Genomic DNA, 21692 nt, shown 5'->3' with positions numbered 1-21692 from the left:
GAGTTTGTAAAACAACTTGTTTAATATTCATATTAGTGTTATGACTCCTGACTATGTAAGGCTCTTGAAAATAAATATAATAGGCCTACAAATATTGTACCGGACACAAATATCACACACTTCACAGATGATAGAAAAAGCAGGCCTACATTTGTAGCCTTCAGTATATATGCAAGAAAGTGGGCTATATAGCCTAGATGATGACTAGTTTTAGGACATACTACAACTTCTTTAAATTGAAAATCATTATCATTTAACTCATCAGTTCATGCAACACAGTCTGGCATAATAATGATGATGTCAATAATAACAACAAAAAAAAACCGATCAAATACATTTTAGTTTTTGTGTTATTCAATTTAAATATATGTATTTGTCAGAGGATTTTATTCAAAGCGATTAGTTAAATTGCTAAAAAACACTTAATCAGTTCAAGTTTCCTCTGGGAATGGGTCGATATTATGTAAGGCTTGCTATAGTGCTATGTTTGAGCTAAAGAATGTTTTTGCAATCGTTGCTCATTTTCAAGTTTAGAGGCACTGATAAAATAGCACAGACGGTTTTGGTGTATAGGCCTATGTTGTATTTTCTCAGCTGAACTAAGCTGATATTTGGAGAATTTTGTATATGTTTTATTGAATGAAATTTTGAAATATAATGGCACTATTATGAAATCTTACAATCATATTCACAGCAGCCACTGGTAAGTAATCTATGTTTGTTAAATGTGGAATCTCCATAGTAAACAACATGGACATGTGATGTTGACACATCGAACAATTCAGATCTGTCTTTAGAAGAACTTTTAGTGTCCTTAAGATATTTAAGGTATATTTTATATTAGACATATATAGACATAAAGTATTTTATATTATGTTATATTTTATAGTAACCGCACTGTGTGCTGGTGGCTTGCAGAACTAAAAGCATGTTAGTGTAAGTTAATGTGTGCTTGTTCATTTAAACCAGACCAGACTCTTTTCAATGGGTTTTATATGTTTATTAATAAGTATGAGTTGTAAAGCAGTATTCTGATAACATAAATCAGATTAATAACAAACATTTTGTGGCTGTTCGATGAAAAAGATACAATGCAAACTTTAGATACAAACTTTAAATTGATTGCTTTGTGATTAATAAATGAGTATATAGCGCCACCTCCTGTTCAGTCTCAGGATTGCGCTCACAGAAGTTGTTGAATAATTAAAGCATATGCCAAAACATAATTGTATTATGTACAATATATATAAAGAAGAATATAAAATAAAATGAGCAAACTACTCAAATGGAGTCTCTAATCTTAGGAATAGAAAATAATGATGGGGTTCATTTGAGAATTTCTTTGCTCTTTCATACTTGGCCAGGCGTGTTCTGTGGCCTGAGGCAGAACAAATCCTTTTTATTTCCCATCCCGAGAACATAATTCCCAATCGTGATCTGAAATGAAAATTAAAGCAATGTCTTTTCATCTCATAAAGTTTACATTGAACTTAACACAGCTGTGTTTGCAGCAATTATCAAGTTAAATTATGAACTTCCATGTCTATAGATTTAGCATATTGAAAATAATTGAATTGAAAATATCAAGAACAGACGTACAGTTATTGAGTCCACTGCTGTGACGGCTCCTGGTTCTCCTTTAATCTTACAGATAATGGTATTGGACTCAAACATCTCCAAAACACACTGATACTGCCGATCTCCCTGATAACCCATCACGTTCACCTCACTCATACTCAAATTCAATGCATCTGCCTTTTTCTGAGAAACAGAGATCCACAAGATTCATTTGTGTTCATTCAAATTCTAAAGAGTAGATCTTGCTCAGTTTTTTAGTCATTCTTTACCTGAATGTTCACCAGTAGATCATTGGCCACCTGTAAGGTGGTGAATACAGTGAATTCTGGACAAGGCAGGTAAGACAAATACCTACAATCCACAGTGGAGTTTCCAACTTTCATTAACAAGCTAAACAGACCACTGCCATCATAACGGGGGGAGTGAAACCACACGTCCTGAGAAAAGAGAGACAATGAAGATATGACTCTAATATGACTTTTATTAAATGTTTGTTCCTTGATCCTTTGACATAAGAGTTTTTACATGTCATACTACAATTTTCTGATCTCAATTTTTGACTTCCTCCTCAATGTGACGTCACACTGTAGTTAATATTTGTAAGTGAACCTCAAGGAACATATTAATATAATATAAAATGCATGTTGTCACCATTAAAAAAAAAAATCTATTGCATATATAGAGTCACTAAAGTTAATTTAACAATTATATGAGCAGATAAATGACAAATTCTTCCAAATAAGACCTCATGCACTACATGTGTGAATCTGGGCTGTTTGAAAACTCACTGAAGTTATAAATGACTGAGCTCTGTATCAGATAAAGTGCTGTGTGTTACTGCAGGAGTACTAAACACACGTCTTACCCCTGAGCTTCTGCTGTATTGTGTTTGAAGCTCTTTATTAGAGGGATGGACAATAACTGATTCCACAGTTTCCATATTGCTCCCCTGAACATGAATCTTCCTTCCGCCACTGAATAAAGAAACATTAAAACCAATCCCAGTCAATAATACATAAGAAACAATATTAAAGTACACTATTAACATTTTAATTCCACCCACTAACTTTCCTGCATGTAACTTTGGCATACACAAACCTACAGAAACACAATACAAGATATTTCAGCAACCAATGGAAGATAAACCTGCCAAAAACATTGAAAAGTCTTCCTGAAAAGTCTGCCAGGAAGCAGGTTGCTCTTACTAAACTAAAGACTAGTCTCGGTCACGCGTGAGTCAGAACTGCTGCTCTCAGAACTAAGACCAAGCATGCAGGAAATTCTCACACCATTTTTAATATACATTGCAAATCTTATTGTCCTATTTTCTGTATGACATTAGATGAACTAATTAAAATGTGCAGTTTTCATCTTAAGGCACTGATGTGATAGGGGAGCTGATCTGCCAGTGGTCTGAAATGCTCTAACCTGCTCCAGGAGACTGTGGGATGTATTCCTTTACAGCTGGGCTGGGAACTGTAAGTGATGGTGCTGTTACCATGACAACGGTTGTCAAAAGTAACAACACACACTTTCACTGTTCCTTTAGTTCCACTGGGAGGAATGTGGAACCTTAAAGTGTCACTGGAGCGATTAAACACTGGAGCTCTGAGGGGAAACATTCATGCCCAGATATAGAGTATAATTTATCTCAATCTACACACATTCATAAATACAACTAAACACATGCACACAGAGTCTCACTCTTTAGGAATACAGTTCATATTCCCTTGAATGCGAATTTTAGTGACAGATTCCAGGTTCTTTCCTCTCAGTAAAACGTTGTTTCTGCCATGAAAAGAAACTTTGTTGGGCTCCAGAGAGAGGATCTCTGGCTCCTACAGGACACAAATGTTGGGCTCATTGAAAACATCATACAGACAAAGACACAACAAAACACACTATATGACATAGCGCAGTATATAAGTGATTGAACATTTTGTTATGAGATGCAACAAAGTATATTAAAGGATATTATAAAAAACTAAATATTCAGTACTCAGACACTTACTTTATACCCCATGTCTGAGAATAGATCTACACATGCATCCTAAAAAGTAGAAAAGAGAGCGGTTAATTTACTTCCTGGCTTCGCTTCAGGCAACAAAATGATATTTTTGCCCTCAACAATAAATTTAGTGTAAATAGCCTGTTTACTCTAACTCCGGATGTTTTCTGGTCGAGCTAGACAGAATTACAAAAGAAATTGTGCTGATAACAGAAGTAGTGGCGTCTTTTTCTGAACTCATTCTTCTTCCTGTTCCCATCGCATGTCAGCTCAAAGAGGCATTTATTTGAAATAAAAATCAGGAAATCAAGTATCTGCCACTATTTGAACTATTAGTATAATTAGCATCGAACTACTATTTACACTTAATTCAAAGAAAACACTGCTATTATCATTTGTGCAAATAGCCGCTGGCATAAATGAATCATCTTGACTCTTTATGAAGATTGTAATTTCTCAATAAGCATATAATGAAGCATTGGATTGTAGGTTAAACATTGTCTCACCTGTATGTGTAACTGCAGCCCAGGTCCATGTGTCCAATCACAACTCTGAGAGGAAGAGGACCACTGACACCCTGAGGAGATACACTGCACACACCTGCATTAATTCATGTTACATGTGACTGAAATGCGTAAAACACTTTATGGCATTTTTAAATGAAGAATCTCTTTTAGGCTGTGCAGTTCTTACTGTGTATATGAAGGATTTGGTGAATTATTAGAGATATTCAAGCAGTTCCTCAGCGTCAGCGTCTCTGTGACCTTCTGTTCCTTAACAGAAACTATAGCAGAGACTTTTAAATCTGAATGGATTACAAAAAATAATAATCAGAATGAGATTTTAAAAATGTTTATTACATGACTGGATATAGTTAGTCATTATCCCAAAAATAAACAGGATTTCTCACATTGATATTTGCTGTATGCATTTGCCTTTTTTTTTAATCCAAAGTGGCTTACATCTATAGATATACTATATTTTACTATCTCACATTTGTCTAATTTGTTTAGCTTGTAGTTATTTTTAGATTTGTTTGCTGCTTCAGAGGTGTCATGCGGCTTACTAACATGGTTACGGTTGCTGAGAAAGTGAGAGGAAATAACTCTTGGAAATCAGATGTGTGGTTATCTGAAGCTCATGTGCGGCGAGCTGTGGTTATAGAACTTAAGTTTGCATTTTTAACGGGATGTCCGTCACACCAAATGCAAATAGCGTGCCTTGTTGGCAAGTGCTATTCACATTAGCTCCGCCTAACAATGCCTAGTTGGGCCAAACAAGATTAAAAGAAAGTTTGCATGTTTCAACGTCTTGGTTAGATTCAGATTCAAATAGTTGGAAACATTTGGGATATTTTAAGTACTTATCTGAACAAAATATATAACACTGGCCTAGTGGCAAAAATTTAACATATTGCACCTTTAATGATCCTGTGTCGACCAATGTACACCTAAGAAGGGTGGTGAGAGAGAGTATAGATGCTAAAAACCTGGTGCTCAAGTGTGGTTTGAGGTAGTGATAGAAGCCAATTGACAGGACACCATCACCAATGCACTTACAAAGAACCAACCTTCAGTATAAAGTAGGTGGTCAGAAAAAGTACAGGAGCATTTTGGGAAATCTGCAGTCAGATCAGCCCCATCACACAGATTCACACTTCCTGTGGTGAAGGAACATGAGAAGGCGGGATTTTCTGTGCTCTCCAGACTCAAGGCAAGATGTAGAGTAATCTATGAGAGGGTATATGTCAATAGGAATTACTAGTATGTTGTTAAAGCAATGAAAAATGGTTATATTTCATTCAAATATAATAATACCTTTCTGGACGGTCTGTCAGCCGAAGCCTGAAAAGAAACCAGAGGTTCCTGAAGTGAGTCTTTTGGGGTGGACATCCATGAAGATTTTGAACATTCATCTTGGGTGGAGCATCTAGACGAGCTGAAATATATCATTTAGAGTTGTTAGGTTGCATCATGTTGGCCATGTTACTGTTTTTTTTTTCAGTGGCTAGCATATTAAATATAAGTGCAAAAGATATGAATCTGACCTCTGTGTGTTCACACACCAGCCGCAGAGAGGATCCAGAGAAGCTCTGCAGATTTTCAGAGTGCTGAATTCAGCACACTGAACCACAGACACTCTTCTGAGCTACATCAAAAACATGAGCACCCTAGTGAAGAAAAAACCTATACCAAGATGCATTTAAAATACATTTCTTTCACACTATTACAAAACCATTAACATATTTACTGACAAATCGCTTGAGACTTATATATTACAATTAACCTTTATTTGGAGTAGGCCTATTTATTTACTGCACAATGCATATTTCTTAATTTCTTAACTAAGCCTTTGTTTTAATATTACTGTTAGTAAGGATCGTATCATCACTGTATAATATCAGCCTTTAAATGCAAGATATTTAAAGTGTACCTTGCAAGTAGTTCTATTTTAGCACAATCAAATAAACTTATTTGGACCTTTTTTATATATTTAGTTGGACCTCAGCACTACTTCTGGATAACTGAAGTGCATTAAATACCAAAATACCAAAAACTAAATTTTGTTGTTCCAATTTTGCAGAACAATTGCAGGGTATTTATATTAAGTACATAAATATGTAAATGTATTTGTACTTAGCATAATTGCATTCCCACGACTTTTCAAAATAAGAAAAAAACAACAACAAAAAAACAGATTACAGCAGTCAGAAGAAATAAAGTTGTCAAACATACAGTCGTTCTTTCAGCAGCTCTAGTAAAAACCCATTGCAGCAGTGTTAGTTTCTTAATTTAATGTCAGGATAATATATAAGGTTAGGTATGGTGATAAATATAGCTACATTACATTTGAAAAAAAAATATTTTATATGCTTCAGAAATTTTGCATGAACAAACAACAAATTAAAAAAAGTTGAGTACTACTTTTTATCAACTGCACATTTCTAAACCTCACCTCTTTCTTCAGAGCAATGTAGATATGTTTGAAATCTACTGGATCAAAGTGCATTCTGGGAAGCACTGCTCGTCCATCTTCAGATCTGTACAGCACTATTGGACAGCCTGGTGTGAATTTCTCATCCAAAACCAACTAGAAATACAAACAGCATCATTATCCAAACTTAATTCAAATCAAATACATGTGTCTTCTTTGAAACAACGTTAATCTGAAGTTAAACCTGTCTGGTAGGTTTAATTTAAGCCTCAATTTAGTCCTGGAGTATCTCTAGTCTTCCTCCAGGAAATCAGTTTATTAAACTCTGGACTATAAGTACAGGACTATTTTAAACCATGACAGAGAAAGCAGATTTCTGTTAATCTGGTTTAAAGGGCCATTTTATTCAGGACTAGGCTTAATCTCTGTCCGGGAAACCGCCACAATGTGTTTATCTGTTACCAAATTTATCAAGGTGTTATCAAGTTACTATTGTAGAGATTAGTGTTGCTATCAGCTAAATGCTGCTAAAGACATTTCATTATGGAATATGTGAATGGCCAAATCCACAGAAATAATATATTTTTTCTCTCTCAACAGTAAGTTTGGGGAAGAAACCACTTGTTGTGTTTGCAGTAGTTATAGGCCTATCATATTAATGTCATGACAATTTTTCCTCCTCTAGAGTCCATTTTCATGACCACGTCAATTAAGCCCCCACAAACACACAGGCCAGGATTGCAATAACAAGAAACTTGTTTACTTACTTACAGCCTTATTCTATCTACAGAGGAGGGTAGTTCAAAACTTTGTTAAAAGTAAGATATGAGGCAGACCTTTATCAGTTGACCATCACTGGTTCCTATGAACAGCCCAATCCAGGATCCACTTCTAACTGCTGCCACTGATGACATTGAGCTGGACTTGAACACCACAGAGAGCGGCTGAAGGTTACTACCAGTCTGCAACACAAAAATACAATTATAACTTTAGTGAATAGTGAAATTAGGTTTTGTCATGCAGCATATTATAGGCTACTCTATGTACTACAATTATTATATATAGCTAACTCAAATCAATAAAATACTTAACATTTGTAAAAAAAACATGTATATTGAGCACATGAATGCTGATTTTCCAACCTCAGAATCACATTTTTCACCAGAAGCGCAGAAACCCTTCACTTTGCCTTGAACTGTACTGATGTCGTACAGAGCCAGCGCGGTGTTCTCTGGATCCTGCTGGTCCTGCGCACTGAACACACCTGCCCAAATAACGGCACTGACTGAGGGAATAACGGTGGAGGCGACGAGCACTGGACGAGCTTTATCACTGCAGCACTGTATCGTCGCAGCCTGTAGGGATTTGAAGATGCCTGTCTTTTTATCTTTAGAGCTGTCCATCCACAGGACGTGCACTTTCCTCTCCGAGTTAGTCTTTGCATTGACAAATAAGTACAACTCTGACGGAGAAACTCTCTGGAATCCATCAATAAACTCCACATCTCTCGCGGTGCTCTGGATGGAGGAGGTTGGTCCGTCCTCTATGGTAGAGAAAATCCCTCCAACTTGAGACTGTAAAGTGTTCCACAAGTTAACAACAGGATACGGAGGTCTTCCATCATCGTCCTTTTTCCCAACCAAAATGTACCTACTGGTGCTTGTACCTGCTATGAACGCAACAGATTTCTCATTCTGTCTCGGTCCTACCGATATACCACTTTCATAGTAAATACTCTTTGTAATGTCATTGAGGTCAAGAACTTCACAGTATCCATCTCTAAAGGTCCCACAGGTTATCAGGGTGTCGTTGTCGTCAAAAGGCACCAGAATGTTGACTGTATTTTGATGAGTTGCATTAGTGATGTCCTTCCTCTTCTCCTCAGAAAGATCGAGTCTCATCTGATGAAGTCTCTGGTCAGTAAGAACGAACAACTTACTTTTACCAACTACAAAGTCCTTGATGTCTCCATCAAAGTTCACCACATCATCGCAAATGCAATGTTTCAAAAGTACAAGTATTCCAAGTAAGTATCCTCTCATCTTAAATATCTGAATGAGCAGTTGGACAGGCCTTCTATTGTGAGATCTAGTCACTGTGATCAACTGCGCTCAGATGCGTCCGCTGGTGAAGTGAGTGGAAGTGAAAGAAGTGCTGTGAGAGGAGGGCTGGGGTCTAAATGCTACAGAGAAATTGTAGGCTACTTTCTGAAACGTTTATTAACTCTCCAAAAAGTACTTGAGTGAAAAAAACTATCTGCTTTCATTTGTATACCAAAGCATAAAGTTAAAAAGTAGAATAGACATAAATGTTTTAGAAATTGTAAGATGACATCAAGAGGAATGTTTTTTCCCCCTACAGAGTTTGTAAAACAACTTGTTTAATATTCATATTAGTGTTATGACACCTAAGGCTCTTGAAAATAAATATAATAGGCCTACAAATATCGTACTGGACACAAATATCACACACTTCACAGATGATAGAAAAAGCAGGCCTACATTTGTAGCCTTCAGTATATATGCAAGAAAGTGGGCTATATAGCCTATAGATGATGACTAGTTTTAGGACATACTACAACTTCTTTAAATTGAAAATCATTATAATTTAACTCATCAGTTCATGCAACACAGTCTGGCATTATAAAGATGATGTCAATAATAACAAAAACAGATCAAATCAATTTTAGTTTTTGTGTTATTCAATTTAAATATATGTATTTGTCAGAGGATTTTATTCAAAGCGATTAGTTAAATTGCTTAAAACACACTTACTCAGTTCAAGTTTCCTCTGGGAATGGGTCGATATTATGTTAGGGTTGCTATAGTGCTATGTTTGAGCTAAAGAATGTTTTTGGCAATCGTTCCTCCTCATTTTCAAGTTTAAATTTATCAGAGGCACTGATAAAATAGCACGGGCAGTTGTGGTGTATAGGCCTATGTTGTATTTTCTCAGCTGAACTAAGCTGATATTTGCACACTTTTGTATGTGTTATTGAATGAAAAGTTAGGAAATATAATGGCACTACTATGAAATATTACAATTATAATCACAGCCGCCACTGCATTCAATGTTTGTTAAATGTGGAATCTCCATAGTAAACAACATGGACATGTGATGATGACACATATCGAACAATTCAGATCTGTGTTTAGAAGACCTTTTAAGGTATATATCATGTTAGACATATATAGACATAAAGTATGTTATATTATATTATATTTTATAGTATAACTGTACTGTGTGCTCTGAAATGTGTGTTGGTGACTTGCAGAACTAAAAGCATGTTAGTGTAAGTTAATGTGTGCTTGTTCATTTAAACCAGACCAGAATCTTTTTAATGGGTTTTATATGTTTATATTAAGTACGAGTTGTAAAGCAGTAGGCCTATACTGATAACATACATCAGATTAATAACATTTTGTGGGTGTTCGATGAAAAAGATAAAATGAAAGCATTCTCCTACAAAATAACTGAACTGCAGTACTAAATATGAGACCAGTCCTCTGCAGTAACTTTAAATTGATTGCTTTGTGATTAATAAATGAGTATATAGCGCCACCTGCTGTTCAGTCTCAGGATTTCTCTCACAGAAGTTGTTGAATAGCATATGCCAAAACATAATTGTATTATGTACAATATATATAAAGAAGAATATAAAATATAATGAACAAACTACATAAATGTATAAAATTCCATAGAAATACACAGACATAAAAAGTATATGAGTCTCTAGTCTTAGGAATAGAAAATAATGATGGGGTTCATTTGAGAATTTCTTTGCTCTTTCATACTTGGCCAGGCGTGTTCTGTGGCCTGAGGCAGAACAAATCCTTTTTATTTCCCATCCCGAGAACATAATTCCCAATCGTGATCTGAAATGAAAATGAGAGCAATGTCTTTTCATCTCATAAAGTTGAGTGAGATTTACATTGAACTTAACACAGCTGTGTTTGCAGCTAAAGTTAAATTATGAACTTCCATGTCTATAGATTTAGCAAAGAATTGAAAATATCAAGAACATACGTACAGTTATTGAGTCCACTGCTGTGACGGCTCTTGATTCTCCTTTAATCTTACAGATAATGGCATTGTACTCAAGCATCTCCAAAACACACTGATACTGCCGATCTCCCTGATAACCCATCACGTTCACCTCACTCTTACTCAAATTCAATGCATCTGCCTTTTTCTGAGAAACAGATCCATAAGATTCATTTGTGTTAATTCAAATTCTAAAGAGTAGATCTTGCTCAGTTTTTTAGTCATTCTTTACCTGAATGTTCACCAGTAGATAGTTGGCCACCTGGAAGGTGGTAAATACAGTGAATTCTGGATCAGGTTTGTATGATAAATAATACCTACAATCCACAGTGGAGTTTCCAACTTTCATTAACAAGCTAATCAGACCACTGCCATCATAACGGGGGGAGTGAAACCACACGTCCTGAGAAAAGAGAGACAATGAAGATATGACTATAATATGACTTTTATTAAATGTTTGTTCCTTGATCCTTTGACATAAGAGTTTTTACATACTAATACATACATACAAGAGTTTGTCATACTACAAGTTTCTGATCTCAGAAATTCACTAGGAAATTCGCATTTGCTGATTTTCGACTTCCTCCTCAATGTGACGTCACACTGTTAATATTTGTTAATATTTGTAAGTGAACCTCAAGGAACACATTTATATAATATAAAATGCATGTTGTCACCATTTAAAAAAATCTATTGCATATATAGAGTCACTAAAGTTAATTTAACAATTTTATGAGCAGATAAATGACAAATTCTTCCAAATAAGACCTCATGCACTACATGTGTGAATCTGGGCTGTTTGAAAACTCACTGAAGTTATAAATGGCTGAGCTCTGTATCAGATAAAGTGCTGTGTGTTACTGCAGGAGTACTAAACACACGTCTTACCCCTGAGCTTCTGCTGTATTGTGTTTGAAGCTCTTTATTAGAGGGATGGACAATAACTGATTCCACAGTTTGTATATTGCTCCCCTGAACATGAATCTTCCTTCCGCCACTGAATGAAGACATTAAAACCAATTCCAGTTAATAATACATAAGAAACAATATTAAAGTACACTATTAACATTTTAATTCCTCACACTAACTTTCCTGCATGTAACTTTGACATACACAAACAGGAAACTGTCAGGAAGCAGTTTGCTCTTACTAAACTAAAGACTAGTCTCGTGACACACGAGTCAGTAAACCACAGCTCTCAGAACTAACGTTAAGACAAAACATGCAGGAAATGACCCGACCCTCACTTCTGCTATTATTTCTTGCTGTCTTGCATATGATTGTTTTTTCATCTGTTCTAACAGTAACTCTGCAGATCTTTACATTGCAAATCTTATTTTCCCACATTAACATCATTCTTGCAAATTCTGTGACTAAAATGGGCTGTATGACATTAGATTAACTAATTAAAATGTGTAACTAATTAAAATCTTAAGGCACTGTTGGGATAGGGAAGCTGATCTGCCAGTGGTCTGAAATGCTCTAACCTGCTCCAGGAGACTGTGGGATGTATTCCTGTACAGCTGGGCTGGGAACTGTAAGTGATGATGCTGTTACCGTGACAACGGTCGTCAGGAGTAACAACACACACTTTCACTGTTCCTTTAGTTCCACTGGGAGGAATGTGGAACCTTAAAGTGTCACTGGAGCGATTAAACACTGGAGCTCTGAAGGGAAACATTCATGCCAGGATATACAGTATCATTTATCACAATCTATGCACATTCGGCGAAATACTAAATTCAAACACACAGAGTCTCACTCTTTAGGAATACAGTCCAGTTCCCCTTGAAAATGGATTTTAGTGACAGATTCCAGGTTTCTTCCTCTTAGTAAAATGTTGTTTCTGCCATGGAAAGAAACTTTGTTGGGCTCTAGAGAGAGAATCTCTGGCTTCTACAGGACACAAAGGGTTGCACATAGAAAAAGAAAGGCCATAAAGGAGAAGAAAAAAATCCATGTCCACTCAATATGACCACAGCAGGTTTAATGAACAGCAGAGGTTAAAAGTAACTTTTATAATAAAAATGATATTATTAGATAACTATAAAATATAACTGTTTACATAATTTAAAAAACATGATGATTGTGACCAATTGTTTTTTGCTGATATGATGTACAAGAAAACAAGTAAAAAACCCCCTCTAACTCTAATATATATTCATTTGAAATAGGAACATACTGAAAAAACAACATCCCTATTCTGTGATGTTTAACACATAATCAGTAACACTTACTCTGTAGTCCATGTCAGAGAATAGATCTTTACATTCATCCTAAAAAGTAGAGAAAAGAGAATTTACTTTCCGAGTTTTCTTTAGACAATGCAATGATATTTCAGCTATCAACAATGAATTAATATAAGCTTGAATCTTTATAAAAGTTACAGTAAAGCTTTAGATTACAGCCCGAAAAGTATGTGAGTGAATACGAAAAGTGTGAATCTGCGGGTTGTAAATTAAAGTGGTGTTTGTTACCCTTTTTGTTGAATATAAAAAGGACGCTGGACAAGAGGTTTATGCACGCAACTCACTTTACTTTCAGAAAACCAGAATGAACTATTTCAGACCAAAACAGCTGCATACTACACATGCAGCAAGGCATCACCAAACGAGATTCATCCGTCCCGAACGGACATAACAATCTTGTTTAATGTAGTTACAGGGTAAGTGTGAATCTACAGGCTGTAAATTAAAGTGGTGTTTGTTCTATGTCTCTAGCTATTCTGTATTATATATTAAAAGAAAATACAAAACACCCGGAAAGGTCCTTGCGTTTACTCATTTTTTACCCTCATGCCATCCAAGATGTATACAACTTTCTTTCTTCAGATGAACACAGAAAAATAAATAATCTAAAGAAAACTAATTTGGGTTCCTAAAAGTTGAAGCATTAAATAACACGTACAGCAATAACTACAGTAATCCATACGACCCCAATGGATGAATCAATGTATTCTGAAGTGAAACTATAAGTGTTTGTACGAAAAATAACAATATTTTAAATTGACTTTCGCTTCCGACCAACAGTCATCTGTACACGCATGAGAGAGTTAAGTTCACGCGTGTAATTTGAAGCGCGATGTAAGCGCGCCGAGAAATTACATTTTTATTTAATATATATATATATTTTATAAGTAATGCTCACAACAGTATAAAAACAATAACATAATATATGATAATAGCAATGAGAAACAAACAAGACTAGAAGACAGAGATGCCAGTTCTTATAGAACGTCATAATAGCTAGACGCTTCTTTACTCTTCAGATTAGATTTACTTTAAGATTAGTAAATTATTAGTAAATTATGAGAGCATTTCTGGGTCTCTTTTAAAAAAAAATTGTACTACAGAATATCAAAAGACATGGGACTCCTCTTAAGATTCATCAGTGGAAATAATGAAAAATAAGAAGAGGAACAAGAGGAGGAGAAACCAAGAGAAACAAAAAAGGGCAAAATGTGTCTCTTTCTGTCAGGACGTTATTAATTTTAAATGAAAAGTTTATTTTAAAAAATGAATAAATGAATAAGAAGACAATAAATTTGTTTTGAAAGTTGTTTTTCAAATACATGTTTCTGAGTGATGTCAGATTTTGCACATGTTTTGTATTGTGCTTACCCTGTAACTACATGAAACAAGAGGGGAACAAACACCACTTTAATTTACAGCTTGTAGATTCACACTTACCCCATAACTACACGGATAATTACCCTTTAATTTAAAAATACTTACAGTATAAATTTGGTCATTTGATAGTTACCCATTTATTCCCCAAATATTTTATATGGTTCCCTTATAGCTACATGTACTTACTTTATAGTTACACTATAATTACCTAAATTTACACTGTAAATTCGCTTTACTTGCGCAGTACTTTCCGGGCTGTAATCTAAAGCGTTACCAAAGGTTACACTATTTCCCAATACGCATTTGCAGTAAAGAAGCATTGGATTGAATTCATTATGTCTCACCTGTATGTTTAACTGTTGCCCAGGTCCATGTGTCCAATCACAACGCTGAGAGGAACGGGACCACTGACACCCAGATGAGATACACTGCACACACCTTAATAAATGCATGTATATGATGTGTTAATATCTGTTATAATTTCTGCACTATGACATTTTTCACACTGCATTTCATTTTCTCACTGTGTATAAGAAGCTTTTGGTGAATTATCTGTGATACTGGAGCAGTTCCTCAGCGTCAGCGTCTCTGTGATCTTCTGATCCTCAAAGGTAACTGTAGCAGAGACTTTTAAACCTGAACAGATTATTAACAAATGTTTATGATTATATATTCTAAATACATAAATGTGCTGTATAAGAATAGCACATACAAAACTTAACTGAAAGAAAACCAACCTTTAGTAGACAGCAGCTCATCAGGAAATCTACAGGAGCATTTTGGGAAAACTGCAGCCGGATCAGACCCGTCACACAGATTCACACTTCCTGTGGTGAAGGAACATGAGAAGGCGGGATTCCCTGTGCTCTCCAGACTTAAGGCAATATGTAATGTAATCTATGAGGAGAGGATAATGGTTGGTAAAAAACAGTCTTGTAAATAAATTCTAAACAATAATAAGCAAATACATTTAGATAACAATGTCTACCTTTCTAGAAGATTTCTCTGTCATCTGAAAAGAAAGCAGCTGCGTCTGAAGAGTCTTTTGGAATGGACACCCATGAAGTATTTAAGCATTCATCTTGAGTAGAACATCTAGATAAAAAGCAGCATCAAGGGCTTGCATAGAGTAGTCGAGAGATCCACTACTTCAACCACTAGTCGGCGCTGTCGGGAACAATCGACTACTCGAGCGTGCATTAAATTAATTCAAAATAGCGAACGTCACCAACAGACACAAAGTAATTCATCAAGGATGACAAAAATATCGTAATTTGCCAACTCTGGAAGAATACTTTAAAGTACAACAGCAGTACGACAGCTCTGCTCAACCATCTAAGATTGAAACATCCAACAACAAAGGCAAATGCTAGTGAGACGCACACCACGAAGCAAACGAGCATTGGTGAATTCCGTAAACGCCGGATTACAGAGAGACAGGTAATAACAGGTGGACAATAACTTGTGGATTTCATAGTAAAGCCCTACACGGGCCAGAGACGCTCAGGCCCGTGTAACAACCATCAGTTTAATGACAATTATTTGCATTCAATTATCAGAATTATATTCGTATAAGCTGATATGTAAAGAAACAGTGGTGGCTACAATCGGAATGAACTGTCAATAGTGATATTGTATAGCTAAGAGTGGTCCAGACCAACCTTAGTATGACTTACAGAAGGTATTCTTAACAAAGAACGTGTACTAACGTTAAGATACACCTTAAGGTATAACTTAAGAATGACGTAGAGTTAAGAAGGTTTCAGGAAATCCAGCCCATAAACAGGTCCGAAGCCCAGTGTCATGAGAAATAAGGCTTGTTTGAGATGCGCCTCGCCTCGCCTGAAATTCAGCCGAGACTAGGCGGCTGCAGTGAGGGGAGGAGTGAAAAAAGTGCAGGCAAGCCGGACAGTTCTCTCTTCTCGTAGTGGATCAGACACCTGCGAGATCAAAGGCGGATATCGCGGGATTCACACTCGTGCGCTTTGTTGCTGATAAACTGGATGTAATTTACGTTCTGTTACTTTTATATGAAAATAAAATATTATGAACAAGACACCCAAAGTTTTTGTTATTTATTTCCATTCGAAAGACGTGTTTATCAATAATTTTTACTTTAATTAGGCCTACATAGGCCTACATGTTTTTATATATATATATTTTGTTATAAATATGACAACAATCACATAACCCACAGAGAGATCGCCTTTGTTAGAGAGTTTGGGAATATTCACACATAAAAACATGATATCAGAGTTTTAAAATCAAACATTTAAAAAAAGAACCATACATCACGGTTGTTTAAACCAATAAGCATTAAGCTGTGTCGTCAGCAAGTCGTTTCCCATCATGCTTTTGCTCCGCGCAGTCGGTGGAGAGCAACTGCGCTCGACTGCAAAATCCGACACATCCGCCTTTCGCTCGCGAGAGTTTTTTGACATACGTCGGCATGACATCAGAGCAAGGCGGACCGCCCTCGGACACTTTTCTAACCGGCATGCATCTCGCGCTGATCACCGGTGATCGGTTGTGCGCAGATTTCGCTCATCTCAAACAAGCCTAATCTTTTACTGTCTATGAGGCAATTGGGGGGACGTGGAGGCATAAACGCAGATAGAGATGTTGTAGATCCTGCTTCATTCGTCAAAAGTTGCTCCTGCTCACCCTCTCTGTCTCTGCAAGATTCGGTGATTCAGATTTCACTTTGCACAACTACTAGAAGACTTGCCACTGTCGGACAGGCTGATCACGTCACATCTACGTCGTCAAGCTCAGTCTGAGGCTGCGCAGTACGCTCAGCCATCAGGAACTAAAGGAAGTGAGTGCTTCTATCTGACTTCAATTCTCCCCGTTGAAGTCAATGGAGTCGCTCTGTCCATTTCTTTTACTGTCTATGGTATAAACTAAGCTAATCGGGTAGCTGTATGCTATGCTAGTGTGATGCCCACTAAAGTGTTATCACATTTGTGGTAGTTTTCTGTAATTTTATAATTAATATTTTAAATAATTGGTCAGGGGTAATGAACCTGTTTCCACCACCATTCTTTCACAAAATTATTTTATATATAGGGCAGGAGAAATTGTGGAGTTCGCCAGCAGGGGGTAGAGTAGCGCTTATGGTGCTTCAGGGGAGCGTTACGTCAGTTTGGTCCGCTTTGCGGTTGCCCTCTTTCTGCTGAGCGAGATGAAAAACAGATGCTGAGTTTGCCCTGTCTCACTTATTTCTCCTGTTTCCAGGTTGGTGGGATAGTAAATTAAGCTAAATACCTGAAGTGGAATATGCTGACATGTCACTGAATGTTTAAATGTCCGCTAATAAGGCTGTTTTATGGATATGTGGACATATATGTAAATATGGCAGTAGCCGCATTTTCGCGCCGGTTAACGCCACCTGTTGCTGCCAAAGTCACGTCAGAGAGAGTTTTATTTTTAGCTCCTTGAACATTCTTGTAAAGTCTCGATACGTTTGAAATGTATGATGTTGATGTAAAATGTTATCAGCGAATATTAAAAACTGAGTTTGCATAATGGTTAAAAAGTAAGGTTAAATACAAATGTGATGTATTTTACAAAGTGGTTAAAAATAAGTTAAAATTCTGTCAGCTCATGCACTTTGGGGAAGAGGAAAAGAAATGACTTTAGCTGGAAATGGAAAATGCATTTGAGAACTATATGTAATTGTTAAATTAAGCCATGTTATATTTTGAGTTGGAAAGAGACAACTTACAGAGTAACATTGGTTATGACAATTGGTTATTGTCATTTTGATTTATGTAATCACCCAAAATGTATAATTCAGTATTTGCTGAAACCTGGGGAAAAAAAGGGACAACTTGTATTTTATTTTGAAGTTATGTTTGTTTCATAGTGAACATTGAGTGTTTGTATCAGAGGAGGATTTAAATGGTGAATGTCTAATAAATCCTCTCTGCCCTTTTTCTGCTGAGCGAGATGAAAAACAGATGCTGAGTTTGCCCTGTCTCACTTATTTCTCCTGTTTCCAGAGAGAGCATATAAGCTGTTTATGTGGTACCAGCCGGTACCTGTAACAGTTTATTGGGGGCTCGGTCCGGGATCACTTCCACCTTGTGGCCGGAGGCTGATCCAGTGATATTGCAACCTTGGACCAAAAGTGACCTGATGCAACCAGCGAGCTGCAGCCAGTGAAAAAGATCTCCAGATACCATCGATGCTGACTACGGATGTAGAGGTTACCTGTAATGAATAAAGAATAATGACTGTGCCGTGCTGAAATCACCACTCATCAAGAACAGCGTGTGAATTGTGATCCTGGACTCTTGTGGCCAAGTGCGAGGAATTGGGAAGCAGTATGGCGGATGGTGAGAGGAAAAGGTTGGTGTGGGCCATCAAAAAGACCCTTCTCACTCTGTCTGTAGATGAACTGTTCCAGATTGCCAAGTCAGTGGGTCCAGTGCCAGGAATGGACGAGTCTCACGTCAAGTCGACAGATGAGGAGGATTGTTTCGAGTACATTTGCAGTTTCATGTCCAGTGAGCCTTTACTGGAGTTAGAGGATTCTGGGATGGCACATTTATTGAACTTAAGGGAGTTGATTGACATAGTCATTCAGGGTCGTGCTTCACAAGTTTTTGTAGTAATTGAGGGATCGGGCAGGGGGGATGTAAGTCATGCTAACGATAATGTTAACCCAACTGATGATAGTGATGCTACCAATATTGGGATGACTAATACAACCCACATGGCACTATCTACTGCTAGTGACACACATGACACAGAGCTGCAGAAAATAGTTACTAGCTATGAGGAGCTGAGTAAGAAAATTATGCAGTACAAACAAACACCCACTCCACAGTCCGTACCTCAGTCATCTATAAAGATAGAACGCACCACACAGAGTAGTAACGAAGCAGGCACCAGAGGTTTAAGTGAACACTCTACACCAATAACACATGACAAGTTGCTCTCCTTAAGAGAGTTGTCTTACCTTCATCGCAGGGAACTGAAGATCCAGGGGGGTCAGATTGGGGACCAGGGGTCAGATCTCAGCTATAACAGTGTCTGTCGGCAGATGGAAGACGGTTTAAAGGAGCAGTTCAGTGATGCAGAGGTTGTAAGAGCCGTCCTCAAAGTCATCAAGCCAGGAACGTTTAAAGACATGTTGATGAATAAGGATGATCTGACTGTAGAAGAGCTAAAAGCCTTCCTCCACTCCCACATGGGTGAGCAAAGTAACACTGAGCTGTTCCAGGAACTCATGTGCACCAAACAGAAAGACAATGAGACACCCCAACAGTTCCTATACAGAGTCATAGGACTTAAGCAGAAGATTATGCTGGCCTCTAAACACGCTGACACAGATGTCAAGTACAGTGCAAGCACAGTGCAGGATGTGTTCCTTCACACCGTGTATCAGGGCCTAGGTCATAAACATGATGATGTCCGCAGAGAGCTGAAGCCATTGCTTGTGGACACCAGAGTATCGGATGAGGCGATCTTAAAACAGATGAAGAAAGTGATGTGTGATGAAAGTGAAAGGCAGCGAAGGCTAGGTCCTGCCACCCGCCAAAGACTAACCAATGTGCACAGTGCTCAGTCTGAAGTCAAGGCTGCGCAGTGTTCCGGTGTAAAGGAGAAGGCGCCAAAAACAGATGTGATCCAGCAGTTAACTGAAAGACTTGAACAGCTTACAAGTACAGTTGAGCTCATGAGACAGTCAATGCAGATACAGGTGGCAGGACAGTTCAACCACAATGGGAAAGGTAGAGGAGAACGCAGGAGAGAGAAACCATATGGCTGTGACAAGTGCGTGGAGCAAAATCGTCCCGACTGCTCTCACTGTTTCCACTGTGGTGAAGAAGGCCACCGGGCAGTGGGCTGTCTAAAGAGACCCACACGTCAGGGAAATTGGAGCCGGTCCCTGCCGGGGGACAAACAGTGACCGGGTCTCAGCGATCGTCCCAACCTGACACATGTCATACTGATCAACCTGGAATTGAAAGACTGAAAAAAGACAAGATAATGGAAAAGAAACGGAAACAATCAAACAAGACAACAAATCCATTAACTTATGACTTACCTCACAGCAAAAGGGAACGTCTAGCCAAACTCATTGGAAGGAGAGCTCTCACCCATTGTAACCTGAATGGATTAGCAGTCAGTGCTCTGCTAGACACTGGGGCTCAAGTCAGTATGATTGATAGAGACTGGAAGAGTAAATATCTACCTGACACTCCTGTTAGGCCACTTAGTGACCTTATAGGTGACGAAGACGAGTTAAGGGTGTATGCAGTGAACGGTGATGTCCTCCCATTTGATGGCTGGGTTGCCCTTACAGTCAATTTGATGGGGAATGAGGACCCTAATCTGTCAATCACTGTGCCTTTTCTTGTCAGCAGTCTTGTTCTGGAGAGACCACTGTTGGGTTTCAACGTGCTGGAAGAGATGATACAAGAACGACCTGAAAAGCTGATTTCAACCCTCGTTGTCCTACTTTGTAATGCCTTGTGTATACCAGCAGAGAAGGCAGAGCTAATGGTGAGCTTCATCCAAGCCAGCAAACCCTCCGTGCAGGTTGGGCGCCTACGGACGGGCAGACAGGACATGGTTATCCCAGCTGGTCAGGTAACCTGGGTCAAGTGCCAAGTTCCTCCCCACATGAGTACATCTGACGTAGTCTTTCTATTTGAGCCTGATGACAACAATGTGCAGTTGAATGAACTGGACGTAGGTGAAGGTCTGTTGGAGGTACAAAATCCAAGAAAACCTTATGTAGCTGTACCTGTGGGTAACAACACTAAACATGCAGTAACTCTGCCAAGGAAGACAGCACTGGGCGGCATCCACAGTGTTGAAAAGGTGATCGCAACAGACCCACTGGAAGCACCCGAGCCCACAGTGACCGTCAACAGTGTGGTATCAACACCTGTTGGTGCCCGCCCCTCGTCATGGCAACCTCCCATCGACCTCAGACACCTTGATGATAAACAAAGGGAAAAAGTCAACAAAATGCTGTGTGAAGAAGCCGGGGCTTTCGCACATGACAGTGATGATATTGGATGCATAACAAGCTTACAAATGTCGATCGCCCTCACAGATGAAATCCCTGTACAGAGAGCATACTCAGCAGTCCCGAAGCCACTGTTTAAAGAGATAAAGGAGTACGTGCAGGAGCTGCTGATGAGAGGCTGGATTGTTAAATCCAAGTCCCCCTATGCTGCCCCAGTTGTCTGTGTTAGGAAGAAGGATGGCAGCCTACGTCTTTGTATCGATTATCGCCTCCTGAACAAAAAGACTGTGCCTGATCGACATCCACTGCCCAGAATACAAGACCTGACAGACACATTGGGGGGCTACACCTGGTTTAGCATCCTGGACCAGGGAAAAGCCTACCATCAGGGTTTCATCGCAGAGGGGTCACGTCACCTAACAGCCTTCGTCACCCCGTGGGGCCTCTATGAATGGGTCCGTATCCCATTCGGACTCTCAAATGCCCCAGCAGCATTTCAGCGGAGCATGGA

At 38.2% G+C, this 21692-nt stretch overlaps 2 protein-coding genes across 3 annotated transcripts in view; both read right to left on the bottom strand.

Annotated features, from left to right (window-relative positions):
• Nucleotides 1-982: 982 nt before the first annotated feature.
• LOC307126954 (plexin-C1-like) lies at nt 983-9867 on the bottom strand. Of its 2 annotated transcripts, none has more exons than XM_079817844.1 (15): nt 7663-9867; nt 7357-7482; nt 6542-6676; nt 5634-5734; nt 5404-5524; nt 5157-5316; nt 4280-4391; nt 4093-4186; nt 3590-3628; nt 3283-3416; nt 3007-3186; nt 2444-2552; nt 1848-2015; nt 1600-1761; nt 983-1437 (listed from the first exon to the last, which is right to left on the bottom strand). In XM_079817844.1, exons 1-15 carry the CDS (start codon nt 8560-8562, stop codon nt 1351-1353), a joined length of 2628 nt encoding a protein of 875 aa, XP_079673970.1. In that variant the 5' UTR covers nt 8563-9867; the 3' UTR covers nt 983-1350. The 2 variants fall into 2 exon arrangements, with proteins under 2 accessions (XP_079673970.1, XP_079673971.1); XM_079817845.1 differs by having other exon boundaries at nt 5404-5515.
• A 252-nt stretch (nt 9868-10119) lies between these two features.
• Nucleotides 10120-21692, bottom strand: part of LOC307126956 (plexin-C1-like) — a 20242-nt gene continuing 8669 nt past the window's right edge. Inside the window, 12 exon segments of the mRNA XM_079817847.1 lie at nt 10120-10395; nt 10551-10712; nt 10797-10967; nt 11453-11561; nt 12052-12231; nt 12327-12460; nt 12802-12840; nt 14538-14631; nt 14718-14829; nt 14931-15090; nt 15182-15233; nt 15235-15288. Coding sequence (XP_079673973.1) covers nt 10309-10395; nt 10551-10712; nt 10797-10967; nt 11453-11561; nt 12052-12231; nt 12327-12460; nt 12802-12840; nt 14538-14631; nt 14718-14829; nt 14931-15090; nt 15182-15233; nt 15235-15288 — 1354 coding nt within the window. The 3' untranslated portion in view covers nt 10120-10308.

This window comes from Gobio gobio (assembly GCF_949357685.1).
Source record: "Gobio gobio genome assembly, chromosome: 5".
NCBI lineage: Eukaryota > Metazoa > Chordata > Actinopteri > Cypriniformes > Gobionidae > Gobio > Gobio gobio.
Note: the sequence above shows the minus strand (reverse complement) of the source record. Positions and strands in the feature narration are given on the sequence as shown.

What these genes read in the sequence shown, in the direction of transcription:
- LOC307126954 (XM_079817844.1), bottom strand. Translation starts at nt 8,562, where the DNA reads ATGAGAGGATACTTACTTGGAATACTTGTACTTTTGAAACATTGCATT. An exon ending in GTGATGGTCAACTGATAAAG is followed by an intron (nt 6,677 to 7,356) that starts GTCTGCCTCATA and finishes TTGTATTTCTAG; the next exon opens with TTGGTTTTGGATGAGAAATT. An exon ending in CCACCTACTTTATACTGAAG is followed by an intron (nt 4,392 to 5,156) that starts GTTGGTTCTTTG and finishes TAATCCATTCAG; the next exon opens with ATTTAAAAGTCTCTGCTATA.